This window comes from Chionomys nivalis, chromosome 7, assembly GCF_950005125.1.
Source record: "Chionomys nivalis chromosome 7, mChiNiv1.1, whole genome shotgun sequence".
Taxonomy (NCBI): domain Eukaryota; kingdom Metazoa; phylum Chordata; class Mammalia; order Rodentia; family Cricetidae; genus Chionomys; species Chionomys nivalis.
In genome coordinates, this window is record NC_080092.1 from 84,985,131 (window position 1) to 85,007,879 (window position 22,749).

Below are 22,749 nucleotides of genomic sequence, written 5' to 3' on the forward strand. Positions count from 1 at the left end.
TATCCTAAATGAAGGTGGAAGATTGAAAATTCCACTATCACTAAATTATTTGCTGCTAGCAGTTTAATTTTAAAATGAGGCCACACAACTCACTGCACTTTCCTATTTGTGGATTGATCATTAAAGAAAATCTACACAACGGCTGGAAGGTGCCTTTAATCCCAGCAGAAGCCAGTGGATCTTGGAGAGTTCGAGGCCAGCCTGGTCTACAAGAGCTAGTGCCAGGACAGTCTCCAAAGCTACAGAGAAACCCTGTCTCGAAAAACAAAACCAAACAAACAAAGGAAAGAAAATCTACACAATTGTCCTCAAGTTCTATGCAGCAGAGGATGACCTTGAGCTTCTCACTCTCCCCTCCCTACGTAAGTCTCTGATTGGCTAATGTGGTGTTAGCAACTGAACCAGGAGCTTATACCCCTAGCCCAGAGAATTATTATTTACAAAATTTCAAAAGGAATAATGTTGTTTAATTACAATAAACCTATAAGCAGGATTTATATTTGTATATATCATTGCAAATATTTATAACTTAAGGAAACAGCAACTGCAAAACATCTTGCCAATTTTACTCAAAAGGATAGTTATGGATCAATATTTCCTAGCCAGTTTGTACTGCTTTAACTCTACCCACAAACATTTTGTCAGGCCAAAGTACCATTATATCCCCAGTGAATGCAAAAACTGAAGGAAAAGAAACTATTCCTGCTTACCAAAGGTAAGAATGATATCTTGAACTACTGAAAAATAGCAATAGCTTACATTTTTAGCACACCTTTCTTCTGAGAAAGCATATTAATAATAGTTCAGTGTTTTCCCCATCACTTCTGTGAAGTAGGTTGAGTATGAAATGGATGAAAGATAACCAATATATAATACTTTACTAGCATTATTTACCAATACTCAAGCAAAAAATGTTTTCACTACACAAAATCCTCAATTTTGAATCTAGGACTAAATGCTCATTTAAACAATATTTACACGAGGAAGATTTTTGCTTTGTTTTGCTTTTAGAGGCAAGGTCTGAGGGAGTAGTAGAGGATGCCATGTTCATTCTCAGCTATATACCGAGTTTCTGGGCTATGAGATCTCATCTCAAAACAACATACAACAGAAGCACAACAAAAATATACAAGGGCCCATTGTGTAAAAAAAAAAAAAAAAAAAAAAACCCAAACAAAAACCCACCAAAAAAAAAACAAAGAAAAAGTAAACCAAAACTAATAGTAGATAAGAAAGGAGTGATACCACTGTTTCTTGAACCTCCCTCTCCCAACAAAAATCAAAACAAAAACCCTCAACCATTTTGTGGGTGACTACTATGAGAAGTGGAATACACTATTTATAAACATACCCCTATCACAAAAACATTAGCCACCATAAAAGATATATATAAGAAAAGCCAGGTGTGGTAGGATGCCTTTAATTCCAGCACTCAGATAGAGCCAGGACAGCCAAATGCTATGTAGAGAAACGTTGGGACAAACAAACCCAACAATAACAAAACCAACCAAAAAAACCCATTAAGGAAAGAAAATTAATTTCTACTTACCTTCAGAAAACAGTTTAGCCGGGCGGTGGTGGCGCACGCCTTTAATACCAGCACTTGGGAGGCAGAGGCAGGCGGATCTCTGTGAGTTCGAGACCAGCCTGGTCTACAAGAGCTAGTTCCAGGACAGGCTCCAAAACCACAGAGAAACCCTGTCTCGAAAAACCAAAAAAAAAAAAAAAAAAAACAGTTTGGACTGTATGACAGATAGCATTAACATTTTGTACACAAACTCGTACTCTAGGAGTAGTAAATTTATTTCTCACAGTATATGAGCTGGTAATCATAAAACCCTTTTATATAGGTGGTTCTACTGAACACATAATTATTGCCAGATGTGGTGGCACACATATCTAGCTGCAGTACTTTGGAGGCCGAGTTAAGGATTGCTGCCAGTTGGAGGTCAACCTTAGAAAGCAGTACCAAGTATCAAAATGAAAACAACTATCAATAACAACATGAAAACTATTATGACAAACTGGCAGTAATTCATGGGTAAACAAGATTTAACTTTGTAGCCAGTTTGGTCTCAATCTCATTTTTTTCTTTTTAAGATTATTTTATGGGTATGAGTATTTTGCCTGCATGTGTATGTATATGAATCACACATGTATCTGATACCTTCACAAAAAAGGAATCAGATCCCCTATAACAGGAGTCACAAAGGTTGTGAGCCATGATGTAGGTGCTGAGAACTAAACAAAAGTCCTCTGTAGGAGCAAAATGTGTTCTTTACTGAGTTATCTCTCTCTAGCCCCTAGTCTTAAACTCGTGATTTTTTAAAACATACAGATGAAGAGATAATGAAATAAAAATAGACGTGTTTCAGATATATGAACACCAGCAGTTAAGTTTCTTGGCTTTAGCTATTGAAAAATCTTATAATGATACAGACAGCAATGACTATAACCAGTTACCAGATCTTGGTTTTTAGACAATGTTCTCTCCAAGGCCAGCCAGGGCAGCTTAGTCACATACTACCTCAAAACAAAAAACTAAAATAAATAAGTAACCAAGTAAAAATGCCATAAGAGCCAATCTAAAAGCGATTCCAATGTCATAACTAGATAATTCAAGCAAATGAATCTTAAAAAAAAAAAAACGAAAAAACAAACCCATGTAAAATAAGATTAATGGTGATAAATCTATTCTAAGTACTGAAAAAAAAAAAAAAGAGCTGAGGAGATAGTAGGTTCAGTGAGTAGAAAAACTTGCCAAGAAAGCATGAGGGCCTTAATTTGGATCCCTAGTGTTTTCATAAATCATGAGCCAGAGTGGCAGCCCCCCTATAATCCCAGAGCCAGGGGAACAGAGACAAGGGATCCCTGGAGTAAGCTATTGAGCTAGACTAGTTGAACTCGAAAACTCTGGGTTACAGTGAAATCTCAAATACAGTGGAAAGCAATTAAGAAGACACCAGATATCAACCTTGTAGCTCCCTCTCCAGCACTCATGCATGAAAAACATACTAAATAAATAACTGAATGACAAAAAAAGACATTATTCTATGTAATGACAGTTGTTTGTAATCCTAGCACTTCAGAGGCTGAAGCAGTGGGACTGAGACTCTGATATTTAACTTGACCTATGCTGATACACCTGCCTCAGAACAAAACAATTACTTTGTAAAATTTCATTAGCTTTCTTCAAATAAGGGCTGTTATATAACTTGGCTGAGACACACCCCTGAGGGATCTTAACATTTGATTAAAAGTAACTCACTGCACACATGTGTCATTCTCTCTGTTGTTTTTTTTCTTCCTCCCCCAATTCCTCCTTTTGGACAGTCTCATGTATCCTAGGCTGGCCTCAAACTGACTATACAGGCAGGTTGACCTTGAACTCTGATTTTCTATTCCTATCTAGCATCTGATATACTATCATATACCCAGCTTTACTTTACATTTCTTTCTATTTATTTATTTGTTTGTTTAGGTTTTTCGAGACAGGGTTTCTCTGTGTAGCCATGGCTGTGCTGGAACTTACTTGCTCTGTAGACCAGGCTGGCCTCAAACTCAAGAGCTCTGCCTGAATCTGCCTCCCAAGTGCTGGGATTAGAGGTCTGTGTCACCACTGCTTTACTTTAAGTTTCCTGATGGAAATTATTTAGTTACTTGCTGCCAATAAGTTGAAATGCAACTGAATTTAGTATGTTGATCTTTTATCTTGAGACTTTTATATAAAAGGACTTATGCTTTTGAAAACTTCTGCATAAGGTTTTCAAAAGTTTTGCTTTGTCTTTTCCAGTTTGAATGACTTGTGCACTAGCTATGACAAAGTACAATGCCTTTGCAACATTCCTTCTATACAGGCAAATATGCAATATGTTTTACAGTGAGTATACTTTTCTGAGGAAGTTTGCTTCTAGTCACAGCTCGCTGACAATTTTATTTTAAATTTCATTTATTTGTATGTGAGTGAGTGCACACCAAAGGGCACATGTAGAGGCCAGACAGAAGACACCCTGTGGGAGTTTTCCTTCTTTCCACCACATAAGTCCCAAGTATTGAATTCAGGTCATCGGGCTTGGTGGCAAGCATTCTTACTTGTTCTAGGCCATTTTGTTTCTTTTTGAAACAAACTATCCAGCTGGCTTCTAACTCTAATGATGCACCAAAAGAAATCTTTTCGTTGTTCATGACATGTTCTGTTATATTCATTCGTTTGATCTGTTACTATGGCTAGAAATTTTCCCTTCTACTTTTTTTCCCCATGAGATTTGGGTACACTGGACTTAAGTTATTTTGAAAAAAGTTTGCAAAAACAAATTCAATTTCTTAAACAAAAATATGGCTATTCACTTATTTATATTTGGTTCACTGCAACCACAAATGTCACCACTATGGAGTTAACACACAATGAATAGAAAATAGAAGAAACCTATCTGTACTGAACATTCACAGGCTTTTGGGGTTATTATTCCCTCAAAGAACACTGTATTTACATACAATGTATGTTATGTATTAGAAGCTATTTAAATGTTATTAAGAGACAAAAGTATACATGGGCACATGAGTTATATGCAAAATTACCATCTTCTCTATTTGAGACTGTGATGTTTATTGATGGGGAGAGGTAAAATAAAGGGGCAGTCAATCTCGAAATCTGTATCTCTTAAAGAAGCTGAATATTTCATCTATGTTACCAAAGCAGCACTAAGCTGTTTATAAAATTTTATTATTTGTAAAATCTGTAGTGTTAAGTCTTTATGTTGGCAATTTTATCTTTTCTCTTTTGTATTAATAATGACCTACTAACTTTACTATCTTTCCAGAAGACAAACGCTGATATTTGAATTCTATTGTTCATCTTGGTTTTGCCCTTTCTTTTTTTAGTTTTAAGATTTATTCATTTTTATTTTATATGTATAAGTGTCTTGCCTGTACGTGCAAGCATGTTCTGCAGAGGGCAGAAAGCACTGGATCCCTTTGGACTGGAGTCATATAGATGCTGGGAATCTAACTTCAATCCTCTGGAAGAACAGCCGTGTTCCTAACCTAAGATATCTCCAGCCCTCTTGGGTGTGCATTTTTTCTTTTTAAAAAAGATATACGGGGGGGGGGGAGGTTGAGAGATGGCTCAGTGGTTAAGAGCATTGCCTGATCTTCCCAAGGTCCTGAGTTCAATTCCCAGCAACCACATGGTGGCTCGCAACCATCTGTAATGAGGTCTGGTACCCTCTTCTGGCCTGCAGGCATACACATAAACAGAATATTGTATACATAATAAATAAATAAAATTTTTAAAAAAAGATATATAGGTTTCTTGGGGGTTGGATAGGCCTATATATGAATTGTTTTAATTAGGCTAAATAGTGAGTGGTTCCATTCCCTGGGATAGGGCCCTAGACTTCATAAAAGAGAGAGCTAACTAAGCACCAGAATTTATGGCTTTTGACTTCGAGACAGCTGATGGAATATGTTGACTACTTATGTCACAGGCTCCCTCAGTTCTGTGCCATGACACAGTATACCCTGGAAGTATGAGCATTCTTTCATCAGGTTAGCTGATCACAGCAACAGGAACAGTAACCGACAGAGTTCAAAGCCAGCCTGCTAAACTTAGTGAGACTCGGTCTCCATTCTTTTTTCGTTTGCTTGTTAAGAAACAGGGTTTCTTTGTGTACCCCTGGCTGTCCTGAAATTAGATCTGTAGACCTGGCCTGGAACTCACAGAGATCTGTCTGCCCCTGCCTCCCAAGTGCTGGGATGAAGGCATGTGCCACCACTGCCCAAAAATCAGGTCGAGACAAGCAAGCAGAACCAAAGTAGCAGAATCAGGTAAAGACCAACCAAAGATTCAAACATCTCTAAGCTCTTCCTTGGGAAAAAAAAACTTTATTTCACCAAATCCTGAGTTCACACTAATAATAAGAGAAAATAAATGATGATAAAGTATTTTGGGTTGCAGACGAAAGCAAACTTAAAGTTAGTTTAACTTAAGCAACAACAACCACCACCATCCAGAAAGTCTTGTTCATCTCTTGGGAAGCATAGCCAAAAGAAAACATTAACAAAGTCTATAGTTTCAAAGACACTGAAACTTCTACCAAGTAATGTTAATATTCATAAAAGTCAGTACCTTTTTCAGGAGAAAGGATAAAGAAATGAAATAGGATCCAATAATGTAAAAGATTATTAAGATGATAGTTTTATTCTTATTACAAAACAAGAATCATTCACAAAAGTGTTTTTGGTATTTCTGCGGTATTCTCTAATCCAGTATTTCCCCCTTTGCTCTTTTATTTGTTCTTTGAGAATTTTGTACAGTGTTTGATCATACCCCCCCCACACACACACACCTGTCCATCTCCTCCCAGACCCACTCTTCCCTTTCTTACAAATCCAAATTGGTATCCTTAAAAAAAGAGCCAGGTGTCTTGACAAGCCTTTAATCTCAGCACTCTGGCAAGATGAGGCAGGAGGGTCTGTGTATTCAAGGTAAACGTGATCTATATAATGAGTTCCAGGACAGTCAGGACTACGTAAGAGAGACTCTATCTCGAACCCCTACCCCCTCCCCCAAGTTCAACTGTGCTGTCTGTATTCTTCTGAATGTGTGGCCTTCCACTGGAAAAAACTAACTCCCTCTCAGCAGCTTCTTGGCACTATACTGGTCCAGAAGAGTTACCCTATCAAAACTGTATGCACATGTTACCTGTATGGTGCCCTGATTTCAACCACTACTCTGTAACCTTGTGTTTGAGCTGGTTACAATTGCTTGACCTGTTAAGAGCTACCTTATTTCTTTCCCCCCTTTTCTATCTTTTATACTTACCAATTTATCAGTCCCATGATCTGTCTTCACCTCAGAACTAAGTGAAAATAAGTCTGTTGTATGGTCTGGGAAAGGAGCCTCCCCAAGGACTATCAACCCCTGTAGGACAAAGAGTAGAAAAAACAGTGTGAGCGGTATGAACTGCAAGCTTAGGAATTAATCTGAAATTGGTAGGGGCAGGGAATTTGTTAACCAGGTCTTTTCTCTTAACCTATGGCTCACAAACAGCCTGGAAAAGCAGTAGCTTTACTCTCCTGAGATTTCTTTCAGGGTTTCAGGTACAGCTCAGTGGCAGAGCACTTTAACCCATCTGTGCAAGGCCTTGGATTCTAACCTTGTCAAAAAGGTTTCAACAAAAAGTTGAGGAACAGTGACAAATTCAGCAAGATGCTGGGATTCAGATCTAAGCCAGAGAGATGATTCAGTAAGTAGGGGAGCTTGCTGCTATGCCTGATGATATACATGAAGAAGAGAGCTGATTCTATCAGCTGTTCTTTGGCCTATAAGTTCTCACTGTGGCATATGTGTGCATATGTGTGTGGGCACACCTACAAATAAATGTAAATTTAAAAGAAAGATTCAGACCCTCACACCCTCCTTCTCCTTTACCCACATTCACCTACAGGGCTTATCTTACATGTCGCTCCTTTTATTATGACCTACCAGATCTAGAATCTTATCAGAGTATATTATTGTACCTGATAAATTATCAACTAGATTTTATTAGGTCAACATGAGCAACGGAAGGTTTTCAGTTAAACTGATCATAAATGTGTATAATTACTACACTGGGCTACTTTTGTGAATAATAAATTCATGAACTTAAAGAACTTTATCTGAGCACAAAAAACAAAACAAAAAAAGGACAAATGGAATAGTCTGTGCAACTGAACCACAAACTTCTTAAAACACGTCCCAAATGTACTGATTCCTTGGAAACTACATAATGCTTAAAATTGAGTCTGTGCTTAACTATTTCAAATCCAGACTTTATAATCACCATATGAAAGAAGTTATGACAGCAAACAAAATTAAGTTTTTCAGTTAGCTAGTGGAACATGCCTATGATTCCAGTACTTGGGAGGCCGGAGTCAAGAAGATCTTGAATTTGAGGGCAAACGGAAATACATAATAAGACTTAGCCTTGATACCAAACATTAGTAGTTTTGCTTTATCTGGCATGTGTGTATGTGTAGTAAGTGTGCATGAATGCATCTAATGAAGTTAATGTCAAGTTGTCTTTCTCAATCCCCCTACATTTTAAAGAAGCAGAGTCCCTCATTGAACCTGGAGTTTGTCAATTTGGGCCAGTCTAGTTCACCAGCTTCTCCAGGGGATCTTATGCCTCTGTCTCTCCCTATCCCCATTACTTCTCCCTCTTGACACTGGCTGCTCTTCCAAAGGACTCATGTTCAATTTCCAGTACAAATATGATAGCTTACAACTGTCTGTAACTACAGTTCCTGGTGATGCAGTGCCTTCTTCTGGTCTCTGTGGGAACTAGGCACACTAGTGGTACACAGAAATATAGGCAAAATACTCATACACATAAATGAATTTTTGTTTGTTTGTTTGTTTTTTGAGACAGGGTTTCTCTGTGGCTTTGGAGCCTGTCCTGGAACTTGCTCTGTAGACCAGGCTGGTCTCGAACTCACAGAGATCCGCCTGCCTCTGCCTCCCGAGTGCTGGGATTAAAGGTGTGCGCCACCATTGCCCGGCCACATAAATGAAAATTGAGGAACTTCCATCTGAGTATAATGGCTCATACACAACAACATAGCATTGAGGAAGATGAGGCAAGAGGAAGGCCACAAATTCAAGGTCATTCTTCTGGCCAATAAAAGGACTGTCTCAAAAAACATAAATCTTAAAAATATTTTCTTACTATTTTGTTAAATATAAAACAGACCCCCTAAACCTTATCACTTAAAAGTTAAAAAAACTTTTTGCAAAAGGCAGTGTTTTTGTGCATTATTTCTGAAAAATATTCCATCTAAACTGCACACAATGGTAATGCTTATCATCTCAGAACTTGGACGGAATTCCAGTTCAAGGCCAGTTTAGGATATGAGACCCATCTCAGAAAACAAAAAGAAACTCATGAGGCTGAGATAAGTATTTGGAGTAGTGATTAATGGGGGAATCAAGACAAGATCTTGAAGTAGTTCATGCTGGCTCTGAACTCACAATTCTCCCACCTCAGCCTTTAAGAGGTTGGAATTGAAGGTATGTACCATCATATTCATCTAGGTTAATTTCTGTTTTTAAACAAGGACCAAAAGATTAAGAATTGGGAGAGACCACAAAGGTGCATAGTCAAATAAATTATTAAAGTATAAGTCTTCAGCTGATTCCACTCATCTCCATCCCATCTTTTTATTAAATCCAGTGTGTGTATTGCATGCCCATGTGCCTCAGTCTAAGTGCTAAAATTACAGGCCTAAGCCACCATGCCTGATTTGGCTCTTTCTGTATCCTTCCCCCACACCCCGCCACCTTTTTTTCTTATTTCCCACGGAGACAGTTTCTCTGTGTAGCCCTGCCTGAACTGGAAATCATTTTTTAGACCAAATTGGCTTCAAACCAGATCAACCTGTTTCTCTTTGCCTGGGATTAAAGGCATGCACCACTAGGTTTGGTTTCATTTTAATCTATCTTCAAAATTTTTCTTACATTATAATAACTGATGTATAATTTCACAGATGACAAAGCAGGAAGAATAAAAAAATGGTAATGGACGCTCAAGATTGCTTATGGAAAAAAAGTTGCTGTTAACATCAAACCCAGCTTGGTCTCTATGCTTTTCCTCAGTTTTAATTACTATATGTGAAATTTCAACAAATATGTTGAAATGATGAAAAGAACAAAAGAGCATACAGAATGTGTTAAAAAGAAAATATTGTGAAGATAGTTTAAAATTATCTGTCTGATATATGCCTCTAACCAGAGATATCGCCTCTGGAACTTAAAGATGTGTGAATGAACTACTAGATAACAAAGAGCATGAACGTCAAATTACAGATGCTGCTACTGTAGGGGGAACTAGCCAGGACCTCCTGCAGCCTCTTTCCCATCCCAGGTATAGCAGACAAATTACCCACTATGTTGTTCACAGGCAGAAGTCCCTAAGGTGGGTAGTACACACTCAGCTTATCTCAAATTAGAACACTCCCCTTTAAAGTATTTAAAGTAAAAAATTTCCTTTGTTCTGAGGTGCTGTTGTGACAACTCCTAACCTAGCTTTTCTAAAGAATATTTTAACTGAAAGCTACATTAGCACTTCTCTACGGAACTTATCAAGAATTTTTATAACTTAAAACACATTGTTTTCCCTTTTCTAAGGTAAGGAAGCATCTTACAAATGGTAAGCTAGTTAGTGGGAACTAACTAGCTGACCTAGGAAAATTCAAATAATATAAGCATGCATGAGGTCTTCAATTCCCTCCCCGAGTTTAAGGCAAACAACTGGTACCACACTCAGGAGGTAGAATCAAGAGAATAAGTTGTTCAAGGTCCTCTGTTCGAGGCCAGACTATTTCCAAACAAAAATCTAATGATACTACAGTGTATAAAAGAGTAGGAGGAATTACTAGAAAATATGTTTGTCAGAGAACAACAAAAATATTTATTTTCAAAAGAAACCTTTGGGAGAGTAAGTATTTAATATTTAGAAGTTACCAGCTAACTTTTGTTAGAACAGAAATCAAACTTTGAACCCTGGAACCCCCAGCAACACAATAGTCCCCCTTTTCTGAATAAATCACTTTAAAATTTTATTATTATTTTTTTAAATTTCATTTTTATTTTATGTACATGGATATTTTGCCTGAATCTATATCTATGAACCACAAGGGCACAATACCTCTGGAGGAAGGTATCTGATCCCCCGAGACTGCAGTTATGGACAGGTGTAGGCTGCTATGTGGGTGTTGGGAAAATTCTGGGAAGAGTAATCTGTGCTTAACTGCTGAGTGTCTCTCCAGGCCCTGGAATACAACACTTTTAAGAAAGGTAAAATTGGGGCTGGAGAGATGGCTCAGCAGTTAAGAGCACTGACTGTTCTTCCAGAAGACCTGGGTTCAATTCCTAGCACCCACATGGCAGCTCACAACTGTCTATAAATCCAGTACCAGCAGATCTGACACCTTCACACCAATGTACATAAAATAATGTTAAATAAATCATAAAAATATCTTTAGAAAGAAAAACAAAAGAAAGATAAAATCAGTCAGGCGGTAGTTAAGGATAAATGCCTTTAATCCCAGCAGAGACGGATCTCTTGAGTTCATGGCCAGCCTGGTCTACAGATGAAGAGTTCCAAGATTAACGACGTTACACAGAGAAACCCAGTCTCAAAGAAAGCAAAGGAGGAAAGAAATATTAATATATAGCAAAGTAAATCAGGAGTAGTGATATATATATACCTCTATAATCCCCAGTAACTAAAGAGGCAGAGAGAACTTCAGCCAAGCCTGAGGATAAGCTGAGCTACAAAGTTGAGGTCTAGGCTAGAGTGTGCTACACAGTAAGAGACTGATTAAAAACCTAAACACACAACACAGTACCACCATAAAAACAAAAACTAAAAGCCAAATGATTGCAGACACCTTTAACTTGAGTATGTGGAAGGCAGAGGCAGGAGGATCAGCCATTCAAGGTCATCCTTGGTTACCCAGCTAAGTAGAAGCAAGTGTGAGCTAAATGGCACCTCGTGAACAAAAGGATGGCAGAAAATGTAACTGAGTTTTCTAATCTGCAACAAAATTAATGCTAAAACGTGACAAATACTTAAAAAATTCCATGTTCCCTACTGTACCCAAAGACAAATTTACAACTCAATAGCTATCACCAAGCATAAACTCATCTCATAAAGGGGGAGATATAATTCATGCAAGCTTGGCAAATCATGACAACAAAATTTAGCAGGACTTAGCACACTTGTTTTTCTACAGTTTGTCACATTCTACTATCACAGTAGAAAAATATCCTCCCCCTTTGTGTGTAAAAAAGTAAACAACTAAAATAACTGCTAAACTGAACAACAGCTCTGGAGATGGGCACTCAAATCTCAGCTCTGTGTGTTCATTTAAATGACCTTTCATTTTTTTATATTTAAAACTATGGAATAAATTAAATAAAAATTAAAGCGTGAGTTGGGTCTTATGGTTCATGCCCATGTCTAGGCTACTAAGTGAGTTAATGACAACCTGGGTTACTTAGTGAGTCCTTGAAGATAGAGCACAATCTTAGTCATTGTACAGAATATGAAAAGGTAGAGAATTTAACCCTCAGAATCACCAAACTAATTAATCAAAATGAACATGGAAAACATTAAAATACTTATGATAGGGGGACCTGGAACACTCAAAAATAAAAAAGTCTGTATTATATTGCTATATAAAAATCAAATTCATGTTAATGTATAATTGGAGAAAGTTTTAAGAGTTAGCTGCTAGGCACAGTTGAAGATTACCCCTTCAAAATTCATGCTGAGAATCTGAGGTTGTGCAGTTATTTCAAAGTAATATCTTTGCAGATGACATCAAGTGAAGATATGCTCTTTAGTGTGGACAGTAAATACAACATTTTTTGTATACTTTATAGTTATTTACCTAATTTATTGTAATTTGTGTGTGCATGTTACATGTATGATATGTATATTGTAATGCCATATGTAGACTTGGCTGTCCCTTCAAACTTTATGTGATTCTTGAGCAAGACACAGGCTGTCTGTCAGGTATTTTAATCAAGATGTATTTCATAATTGCTATTAATTCCCTAGGTCGAGCTGAAATATTTATGGTATACAAAGTAACAATGGATCAGTTTTATAATGGAGACTATAAAACATACATGTACGTACATGCTTTGAATGTATGTAAAATAGGAGAAGCAACAAAAATGACTATATTATACTAGCCTCAGGAAACTCATTCTCAAATATATAAATTCATAACTTATTAGCTGTAAAAGCCTCCAAGTAGACAATGAAAAGGTGTCTGTGACAAAGTAATTTACTTGGGATAGGCACAGTTTCTTAGCTTCTACCCCACTTCACAATCTATGCCAAGCATTTAAAAAAATTCCCATGACAACCACTTAAAGAAACTAAAATATTTACTAACATTGGAATATATTTTAGTTTTGGCCCCATTAATTTTTTTTTAAGAGACGTTATTCAGGGAACAAGAGTACTTTAAGCTATGTCTTTGATGAACTTGTTTGAGATCAACTGTCAAAGGCCCACACATAAAAAAGTAAATAAAACAAAATAGAAAGTCAAGTATAGTGGGGCAGTCTTAAAATCCTAGAGGTACGAGAATGACAGAGATGGGCAGAACCCAAGGGTTCTGGTCTGCCAGCTCTGGGACAGACGCAAATGACTCTGTCTCAAAAGAAAAGATGGGCAGCATCTAAGGAACTCACCTAAAGTGTTGCTTTGGAGCGAATACACACTTGTGTGTACGCTTGTGCACAGTTTTGTTTTTTTTTTTAGACTTTTACAAGCATAGGGCATTTTAAGGAGCATTAGGCTTTATCTAGGCTATGTACTAGCCATGCAGCTCCCACACTATTTGTAAAAGACTTAGTAATAAGCATAAGTATATGCATAAATACTCTCAGAGGCCAAAAGGCACCTTACTTCTTGTAGCTAAAGTGACAGGCAGATGTGAAGTCAAACATGAATACTAGGAATGCTTTCAGAAGAGCAGGAAACACTATTAACCGCTAAGCCATCTCTTCAGCCTCCATCTTGAGCTTTAAAATGTTTGCATGAGACTGATGATCTAACTTAGCAGATTAATGGGCTTTGCAACCAAGTCTGATGACTTGAGTTGGCCCTCAATATCAAACTATTATAAAAAATGCTTTGCAAGAAGAATGCAAGCACCATGAAAGCAGGACGTTTGTTCTCTAACATATCCTACCAGAAACCACTGTGGGTACATAGTAAGCACCCAGTATTTGTTGAGGGATTTGCTTCCTGTCCATAATTTCTCAAGTAAAATTCAAAACAAACGGAAAACATTTTTTCCAAAACGGCTTTTTAAGAAGAAACACTGCTCAATGTCACTGTAAAGGTAATCAGTCCTCTGCAACAGAATGGAAAATAAAATTCTTATATTTTACCTAAGTTTTTGATAAGCTTTCATTGAATTTTTTTGCCAAAAAGAGAAGCCTAGCAATAATAGAGAATATGTCTAATCAAATAAGCAAAATGAAAAAGCAGCAGACTTCATGCCTTTCTCAAAATGAAATAGACAGATAGACTGTAGTTATATGGTATCTTTTTTTATCATATTGGACCAGATTCCATTGTTCCTAATCACATGTCAAGTGAACGTTACATTCTATTTTCTGAGCTACACTATAGTACCATCAGGCTTAGACCATTAAACTATTAGGTCAAGTAGTTAAACTATGTATTTTGATATAGTTAAAGAGTTATTGAAAGAATGATAAGAGGTGGGAAAAAAAAGGTAATGGAAGATTTTAAACTCATCAGAAAACACCAGAAATGTATCCCTTACCTTATTAGCACGTATCTGTTTATAAATATCCGTTTGCTGACGAATTCGATATTCCAAGTCAGAAACATGGGCCTGAAGCCAGTTCCAGCGACTGACAATAGCTGCTCGGTCTGCAGCCCATCTCCATTCAGATCTGCGTTTCCTACAAGAAAATAAATTCAGTGAAATCCAAGAGCAGCATTACTATCTATACCAAATGGGGAGAGGAACAGAGTGGGTAGATTCTTATACAAATTATGATGTAAAGACAGACAAAAAAAACAAAACAGACAATCCAGTTTCTTTTCAAAGCTAATTTAAGTAGAGGTAGCACTAAGTAGAGGTGTTTATTATACCCTGATACTGTGGGACCAAATTTTTCCTGAAATTGCTTTAGATTCTCAGGAGATAAAAGACATTTTGTTTGTTAAAACAGTATCTTAATAAAACTTTTTAAATTCTATCTATCTATCTATCTATCTATCTATCTATCTATCTATCTATCTATCTATCTATCTATCTATCATCTATCTTTATTTTGAAGCAGGGTCTCCCTATGTAGCTCTATCTGGCCTTGAACTAAGAGAGATTCACCCGCCTCTGCCTCCCTACTGCTGAGATTAAAAGTGTACACTACAACATTCAGTTTAATAATAATTTTTTCTAATCTAAGAAGCCATTAAAAATTATTACAGCTACAGAAATTCAAAGTTCCTGAATAAAGATAAACATATAAAACTTCATAGCAGAGAAGAAAGCTTCATATTCTTAGCAAGTATCATAACCTGAATGAAAGCCAATATTATAGAAATTTTACAGATAAAAATCAGAAAGCCATAAATAATTTACATAAATTATAAAATATACTCTTTTTAAAAATCTCAATAAAGTTGAAAAACTGATTTGCTTGGGTTTTTGATATTGCTGCTGCTGCTGTTTAGAGGTAGGGCCTCATGGATTTCAAGTAGGTCTTAAACTTGCTATATACCTAACGATGACCTTGAATTCCTCATCATCCAGCCTTATTGCAAAGTTACAATTGTGTGCTATATTGGGGAAGAGGGTGGATATTTAATTTAAAATCTTTTATTTTATGTGTACAGATGTTTTTATCTGCATATATGTCTACTCATAGTGTGCATGCCTGATATTCATGAAGGCCAGCAAAAGAGTTGGGTTCCCTGTGAGCCACCATTTGAGTGCTGGGAATCAAACCCAAGTCTTCTAAAGAGTATCCAGTGCTCTCAAAACCACGGTGCCCCCTTACTAGACCCTACAAAATAGTTTTAATTGGAAGCAGAGAGCAGGAATTCAGAAAAGTGAAGTATGATCAAAATTTGAATGATCAGGTATTACAGACTTATTATAAAGTGGTAATACTTATGGCAGTGTAAGATGAACAGAAGACCATGAATTGTCAGCTCTTTACGTGGACAAAATTAAAATCATGTTTTGTTATGACTTGCTGCCATGATTCTGGCTTGTGAAGTTGCTTTTCTCCTATAGTCAATTTTAAAATAAAAATAAGTATTTGAAACTTAGAACAGGTAAGAATTTTCAAGTAAGACACAGAAACACAATTGAAGTTTGAACATACAACAAAAACTTAGTGAACAAAATTAAACAACACTTATTAATAGAGGATGAATCAAGCATACTAAAGATTCAGTATCAAGCTGGATACAGTGGCACATACCTGTAACCCCCATCTAAAAAAAAAAACAAAAAACAAACAAAACAACCCCCTGCCAAAAAACCCCACAAAAATAGGAGGGTTACCACAAGACTGAGGGCAGCCTAAGCTGCAAAGTAAGATCCCATCTCTTAAATACAAGAATATTTTTAAAAGGACTAAAGATTAGACCATTGCAGCAGTCCAAGATATACTGGTACAACTGTTTTCAAGAGTAATTTGGCTAGGTTAAAAAAAAAAGTACAAGCCCAATCACAAAGAAATTCTGCTTCTGAGAACACACATACACACATAAATAGTGAATATTTAGAATGCTTGACTCAACAATCTCTACTAACAAGTGCTTGTCCTTTAACTCTGTTCACTACATTTCTGTTATGTTGAAACTTTGTGTTTCTGTGTCTTATTTGAAAATTCTTACCCATTCTAAGTCTCAAATATTCATATATAATATATAAGCTTCTGAGGCGTGCACGAGGAAATAGGTGCATTATGTAATCAAATCCTGCTAATGATGGCAAATAAATTATAGTTTATTCCTTAAAATTTTTTATAGTAATAAAAATAAAAATCAACCAGAGCTCTATATCGACATGACTAAATCTTAAGACAATGCTAAATGGAAAATACACATAAAAGCAAAAATCAGCTGTAAATGTTATTGCAGATACACACCAGCATTAAAGAAATACGTAAAAAAAAAAAAAGAAATTTAACGTAATACTAGTTAGCAATTACAGTATAAACCAATGCCTAATTTCAACAATACAGAATGAGAAAACGGGGAAAGACCGCGCGTGCACACACACACACACACACACAGAGACTATTATTCTTACAGATCAATAAAAACGTATAAAAATATACTTGGAGCTGACATGTAACAGAATCAGGGTCACAGTCACAGTTGGTCACAGTCACAGTTGGTGGATGAAGAATCCAAGCAGTCTCTTGACAATGATCCTGATCTGAGCTCATAAGCCTCTAAGTCTTCTCAGGAAACTGTTCCAGAACACGAATCACTTTAAACTACCCAAGAGACATTGCTATAACCAGTAGCCTTTAAGTTACCCGCCCACTTGGGTGTGGTTTCTTATACTATAAATGCCAATGTAAAGCACACATTCCCTGTCTCTTCCAGCTGCTGGATTTGGTTCCTGTTCCCCGTTCATGCAGAGGACTGTGATCTGTGAGACTACCTCTGGTATAGGAGGATATAGATATGAATAATTTGCATTAGTATAAATCTTGATTAATAGATATAAATTTAAGGTCAATTTTGTTATATGTATATGTATTTCTGATCTTGATTAAGGTATTGTGGTTGTGTAGTTCACTGAAAAATGGAATAATTAAGAAATATAGATTGTTAATGGATAATCATCTATAATAGTCAAGTTTGTAGTCATCTTAGATTTTCTAGATATGCATAGATATATTTCAGATGGATAGACATTTTTCGTATCTTTCAAAGACTACAGAATATGGCATTTAAAATGTTTTACTAACTTAGGACTTTTCATGACAATGAGACATATCTGTTGCTGGGAGCACCAATCTACTTCAAGAGGAAGATGGACATCAAAGAGACTCCTTATGGAGTTTGCCAGCCATTTGGGCGAGAAACTGCTCTTGCCTGGACTGCTTCACTGAACATGCAGTACCCGCAAAGAGATGATTGCTAAACTTGCCAAAAGGTGAGATGATCCTTCAGGGTTCCTGCTTCCTAAGAGTCTGCGAGACATTCTGCAGGACACACAAAAAAGTGACTAAACTGTCTTTAAAATTTCCTGCTTCATAAAAATCTCTGCTGGATACTATGAGCCTATAGGCTAAAGATGGATGCCCCAAAGGTACAAAAAAAACTTTGGATGACTGTCCAGGAAATGAGATGTCTCTGTCATTTCTAGAGTTTTAAAAGTTGCTTATAATGTACTTTCTGTTTACTTAAGTAATATTATATCCTTCTGGAGTCTTTGGTGGAATTATAGAATTTATAAATAGTTTTCCTTAGTTATTATAAAAGATAAAATATAAATATTGTAACTGTAATTCTTGTTTGATAACTGTTTTGTTATATGTAATTTTACTATGTTAAAGTTAAAGCCCTCTGTTTTGTTTAAACAGAAAAAGGAAAAATGGTGTAGGAGGTTCTTCTGTCTATGTGTTGCTTTCATTGGTTGAATAAAGAAACTGCCTTGGCCTTTTGATAGGGCAGCACTTAGGTGGGCAGAGTAGACAGAACTGAATGCTGGGAAGAAGGGCAGACGGAGAACGCCCATGGATCTCCTACTTGGGACAGAAGCTGGTTAGAATCTTGCCAGTAAGCTACAGTCATGTGGCAATATAAAGCCGGTCGGTGGTGGCGCATGCATTTAATCCCAGCACTCGGGAGGCAGAGGCAGGCAGATCTCTGTGAGTTCGAGGCCAGCCTGGTCTACAAGAGCTGGTTCCAGGACAGGAACCAAAAGCTACGGAGAAACCCTGTCTCGAAAATCAAAAAAAAAAAAAAAAGCCAATAAGGGGCTAGAAATAATGGGCCAGGCAGTGATTTAATTCATACAATTTCTGTGTGATTATTTTGGGTGTAAGCTAGCAGGGCGGCCAAAAGCAGGCCCACTCCTCCTGTTACACACCCCTAAATAAATAACCCTGTATTATACTTAATTCTGAGCTATTGTGGGATTTCTTTTTAGAGTCCATTTCATCTAGCGCCCAATGTGAGCATTCCCTGTAGAAGGACGGTTCACTGGTCTCTCCTAGTAGGCTGAGAATTAGTATAAGTAGGCACTCAGAATGAAATTTTTTCTGTCTTTTCTTGTAAAGGTATAGTGAGGAAACAATCTTTTAAATCAATAACTTAAGTTATATCCCTATAAGTGATCCCAATAACTATAATAACTATCCTTTTGGTAATAGAGAAAGCAGAGGAATTCTTTGTAGAGGGCCCACAGGTTGAGTTACCTGGTTGACAGCTCTTAGATCTGTCACAATTCTCCATTTACCAGATTTCTTTTTAACAACAAATACAGGAGAATTCCAAGGGCTGGTTGATTCTTCAAGATGATGAGCTAAGAGTGCATGTAAATGATATTGTAATTGTGGGTTTGGTAGACACAGGTGTGGACGTGAGTAACACGACTCCAGAATCTTGGCATCCAAATTGAAATTGGCCTCTTTGAAGAGACAGATGTTCAATTCCTAGGAACTGGAACCCTATCTCAAGTGAAACAAAGCACGAGATAAGTTGAATGCATAAGGCCAGAAGAACAGAGAGGAAGGCTGAGGCCATATGTGGGTAAAATCCAGTGAATTAATTTATGGGGTTGTGACCTGCTGCAGCAATGGAATACCCAGATTAACATTCCTGAAATCCCAGAGACTCTGGAAAGGATAATATAAGGTACTATATACAAAGGTCACCAGCCATTCAGGCTGTACAAGAACACAAAGCAATTAGCAAGCCTTTAGAGGTACAGGTACCAACAGCCCTACATTTAAAATGGTTAACTGGGGCTGGAGAGATGGCTCAGTGGTTAAGAGCACTGCTTGCTCTTCCAAAGGTCCTGAGTTCAGTTCAATTCCCGGCAACCACATGGTGGCTCACAACCATCTATAATGAGGTCTGGTGCCCTCTTCTGGCCTGCAGGCATATACACAGACAGAATATTGTGTACATATAATAAATAAATAAATAAATAAATAAATAAAATGGTTAACTGAGAAACCAACATGGGTTAAACAGTGGCCTTTAACAGAAGACAAACTGCAGGCTTTAGAACAGCTGGTATAGGAGCAAGCAGGCAGGGCCCTGTTGATCAAAGCCACACCTACTTAGCATAAAAAAAGCAGTTTTGATCAGAAAAGGATTACAGATACACAATAGGACAGATTCAGACATAAAAACCTCTAAATGGGCCACAGTGTGTTTAAAAAAATGTATGTAGGCTTGTGAGAAGAGAGTATAAAGAGTCATAAATGGAAGTAAATGGTTTAGAAAAAAAGTCTTTAAAGAGACAGATTACAGAGAGTCATAGATTAAAGAAGTAACAATATTAAAAGTAATAGAGTAAAACCAGTAAGCCATGTAAAAATGGAAAATACAGAGTCTGGATTATGTATATTATTGTGCTTCCTTTGAATTTTTTGACCATGAAGGAGCTAAATAATATATATACACACACACACACACTTTAAAGGTATTATCGTGCCTTCAAATTTTGGGTGTAAGGATATGTTGCTTTGGCAAAGAGGTTCTTCTTTTGTTTCCAAAGAGGATAAGAACCTGTGGAATCCTTCCAGACTAATATGGTTTGATGGTCCAAGACACCCGGCGCCCAAATTACTTTGCCCAACAAACAGCAGGAAGCAGTTTGGAGAAAATTACACCCACATTCCCCAATATTGTTTATAAATATTTGCTTACATTTAAAAGGAGATATGCTACAGAGATTTTCATTTGTCGGGATCTTGGTTTATTGATACAAATTTAAGATCAATTTTGTTTTATGTATATTTTTGATCTTGATAAGGTATCGTGTTTGTGCAGTTCATTTAAAAATGCAATGTATAATTAAGAAATATAGGTTAATAGAGAATCATCTATAATAGTCAAGCTTCTAATCATGTTAGATTTTCTAGATATATAGAGATAGATAGGAATTTTTCAAATCTTTCAGAGACCTTTAGAATATGGCATTTAAAATGTTTTAAGAAGATAGGAGCCGGGCGGTGGTGGCGCACGCCTTTAATCCCAGCACTTGGGAGGCAGAGGCAGGCGGATCTCTGTGAGTTCGAGACCAGCCTGGTCTACAAGAGCTAGTTCCAGGACAGGCTCCAAAAACCAGAGAAACCCTGTCTTGAAAAACCAAAAAAAAAAAAAGAAGATAGGACTTTTCATGACATGAGACACATCTGCTCCTGGTAGCACCGATTACTTCAAGAGGAAGATGGCCATTGCAGAGGCTCTTTATGGCATTGATTAGCCATTTGGACAAGAAACTGCTCTTGCCTGAACTGCTTGACGGGACTTGCAGGACCCACAGAGAAATGACTGCCAAATTTGCCTAAAGGTGAGACAATTCTTTGGGGTTCCTGCTTCCTGAAAGAGTCTGCCAGACAGTCTGCAGGACACAGAACAAAGTTACTGACAAACTGCCAATACAGGCAGGAACTGTCTTTGAAATTTCCTGCTTCATGGAAAAGTTTGCTGGATATTATGGGGCCTGTAGGCTGAAGATAGATGCTCCAACATCACAGAAGAACTTTGGGTGACTGTCCAGGCAGAGAGATGTTTCTGTCAATTCTAAAGTTTTTGAAGTTGCTTACAATTAACTTCCTGTTTACTTAGGTATTATTATATCCTTCTGGAGTCTTTGATGGAGTTGAGGAATATAGTTTTCCTTAGATATGATAAAAGATAAAGTATATATAAATATTATAACTAATTCTCGCTTGATACCTATTTTGTTGTATGTATTTTTCTATGTTAAAGTTAAAACCTTCCTTCTTATTTAAACAGAAAAGGGGAGGTGATGTGGGATTCCCTTCTGTATGCTATGAATACCACTGGTTAATAAAGAACTGTCTTGGGCCTGTGCAGAGTAGAGCAGACGCAGGCGGGGAAAGCTAAACTGCTGGGAGAAAGGAGGGAGAGTCAGTGAGAAGCCATGGAGTCTGACAGAAACAGACACACTGAGACTGCTGGTAGGCCACGACCTTATGGTGATGCACAGATTAATGGAGATGGATTAAATTAAGATGTAAGAGTTATTCAATAAGAGACTAGAGCTAATGGGCCAAGCAGTGATTTAATAGAGTGGAAGCCTCTTGTTTGTTCCCGGCTGCCCAGACTCCTGAAATAACCACACAGAAACTGTATTAATGAGATCACTGTTTGGCCTATTAAGTCTAGCTTCGTTTTGGCTAGCTCTTACATATTAATTTAACCCATCTCTATTAATTTCTGTACTGCCACGAGGCTATGGTTTATTCGGTAAAGTTTCAGTGTCTGTCTGGCTGCGGGGCTACATGGCTTCTCCCTAACTTTACCTTCTTTCTCCCAACATTCAGTTTACTTTGCCCCGCCTAGCTCTGTTCTACCCTATCAGGCTAAGCCAGCTTCTTTACTAACCAATGTTATTCACAGCATACAGAGGGGAATCCCACATCCTACTACAAGAGATGAAATTTATTTGCTATCTCTAAGTTTATGTATTTTAACAACAACAAAGTTTTTTTCTTGTATGTTGTCATGCCAGTTAGAGGAAAAAAGCAAAACGCTTTAAGTATGTTTAAAAACATACTGAAAGATAACAAATTTCAATATAGCCAACTAAAACTAGTTCTGGTTTATAAATAATATTAATAGGTTTCTTTGTAGTTACCTGAACTTCTGTTTTAATAATCCTCACAGATTTCGGAGAGTATTACTATATGCCTCCAAGGATATTCTACCAAAACAACATATAATATTTGGGGAGAAAAAAGGTCATAAAAACAAGCTCTATAATCAGTCTAAAACTATATGCTGAAAATAGCTATTTCTCTTTGCAAATATAAGATTCATCTTAATGTTAGGTTAATGTGTCCAAATAAAAAAAGTAAAGTATTAGTTTTTGTTTTTAGTTCTTATTCTGAGGTTCCTTTGGTACTTAAAATCATCTTGAATGGTACAGTCAGTGGAAATATTTTGTTAGAAGAACCACTAAGTAGATTAATCT

The 22,749-nt window shown here is 37.0% G+C and overlaps 1 protein-coding gene across 6 annotated transcripts in view; it reads right to left on the reverse strand.

Annotated features, from left to right (window-relative positions):
• Kansl1 (KAT8 regulatory NSL complex subunit 1) overlaps nucleotides 1-22,749 on the reverse strand; it is a 129,969-nt gene that overhangs the window by 23,501 nt on the left and 83,719 nt on the right. For 4 of the 6 annotated variants that reach the window (XM_057774603.1, XM_057774599.1, XM_057774601.1 and 1 more), the window contains 2 exons: nucleotides 14,356-14,497; nucleotides 6,824-6,922 (listed from right to left, as the gene is read on the reverse strand). In XM_057774603.1, the coding sequence (XP_057630586.1) occupies nucleotides 6,824-6,922; nucleotides 14,356-14,497 (241 nt within the window). The remainder of the gene's footprint in view (nucleotides 1-6,823; nucleotides 6,923-14,355; nucleotides 14,498-22,749) is intronic. The other 2 variants (XM_057774604.1, XM_057774602.1) reach the window with 1 other exon arrangement.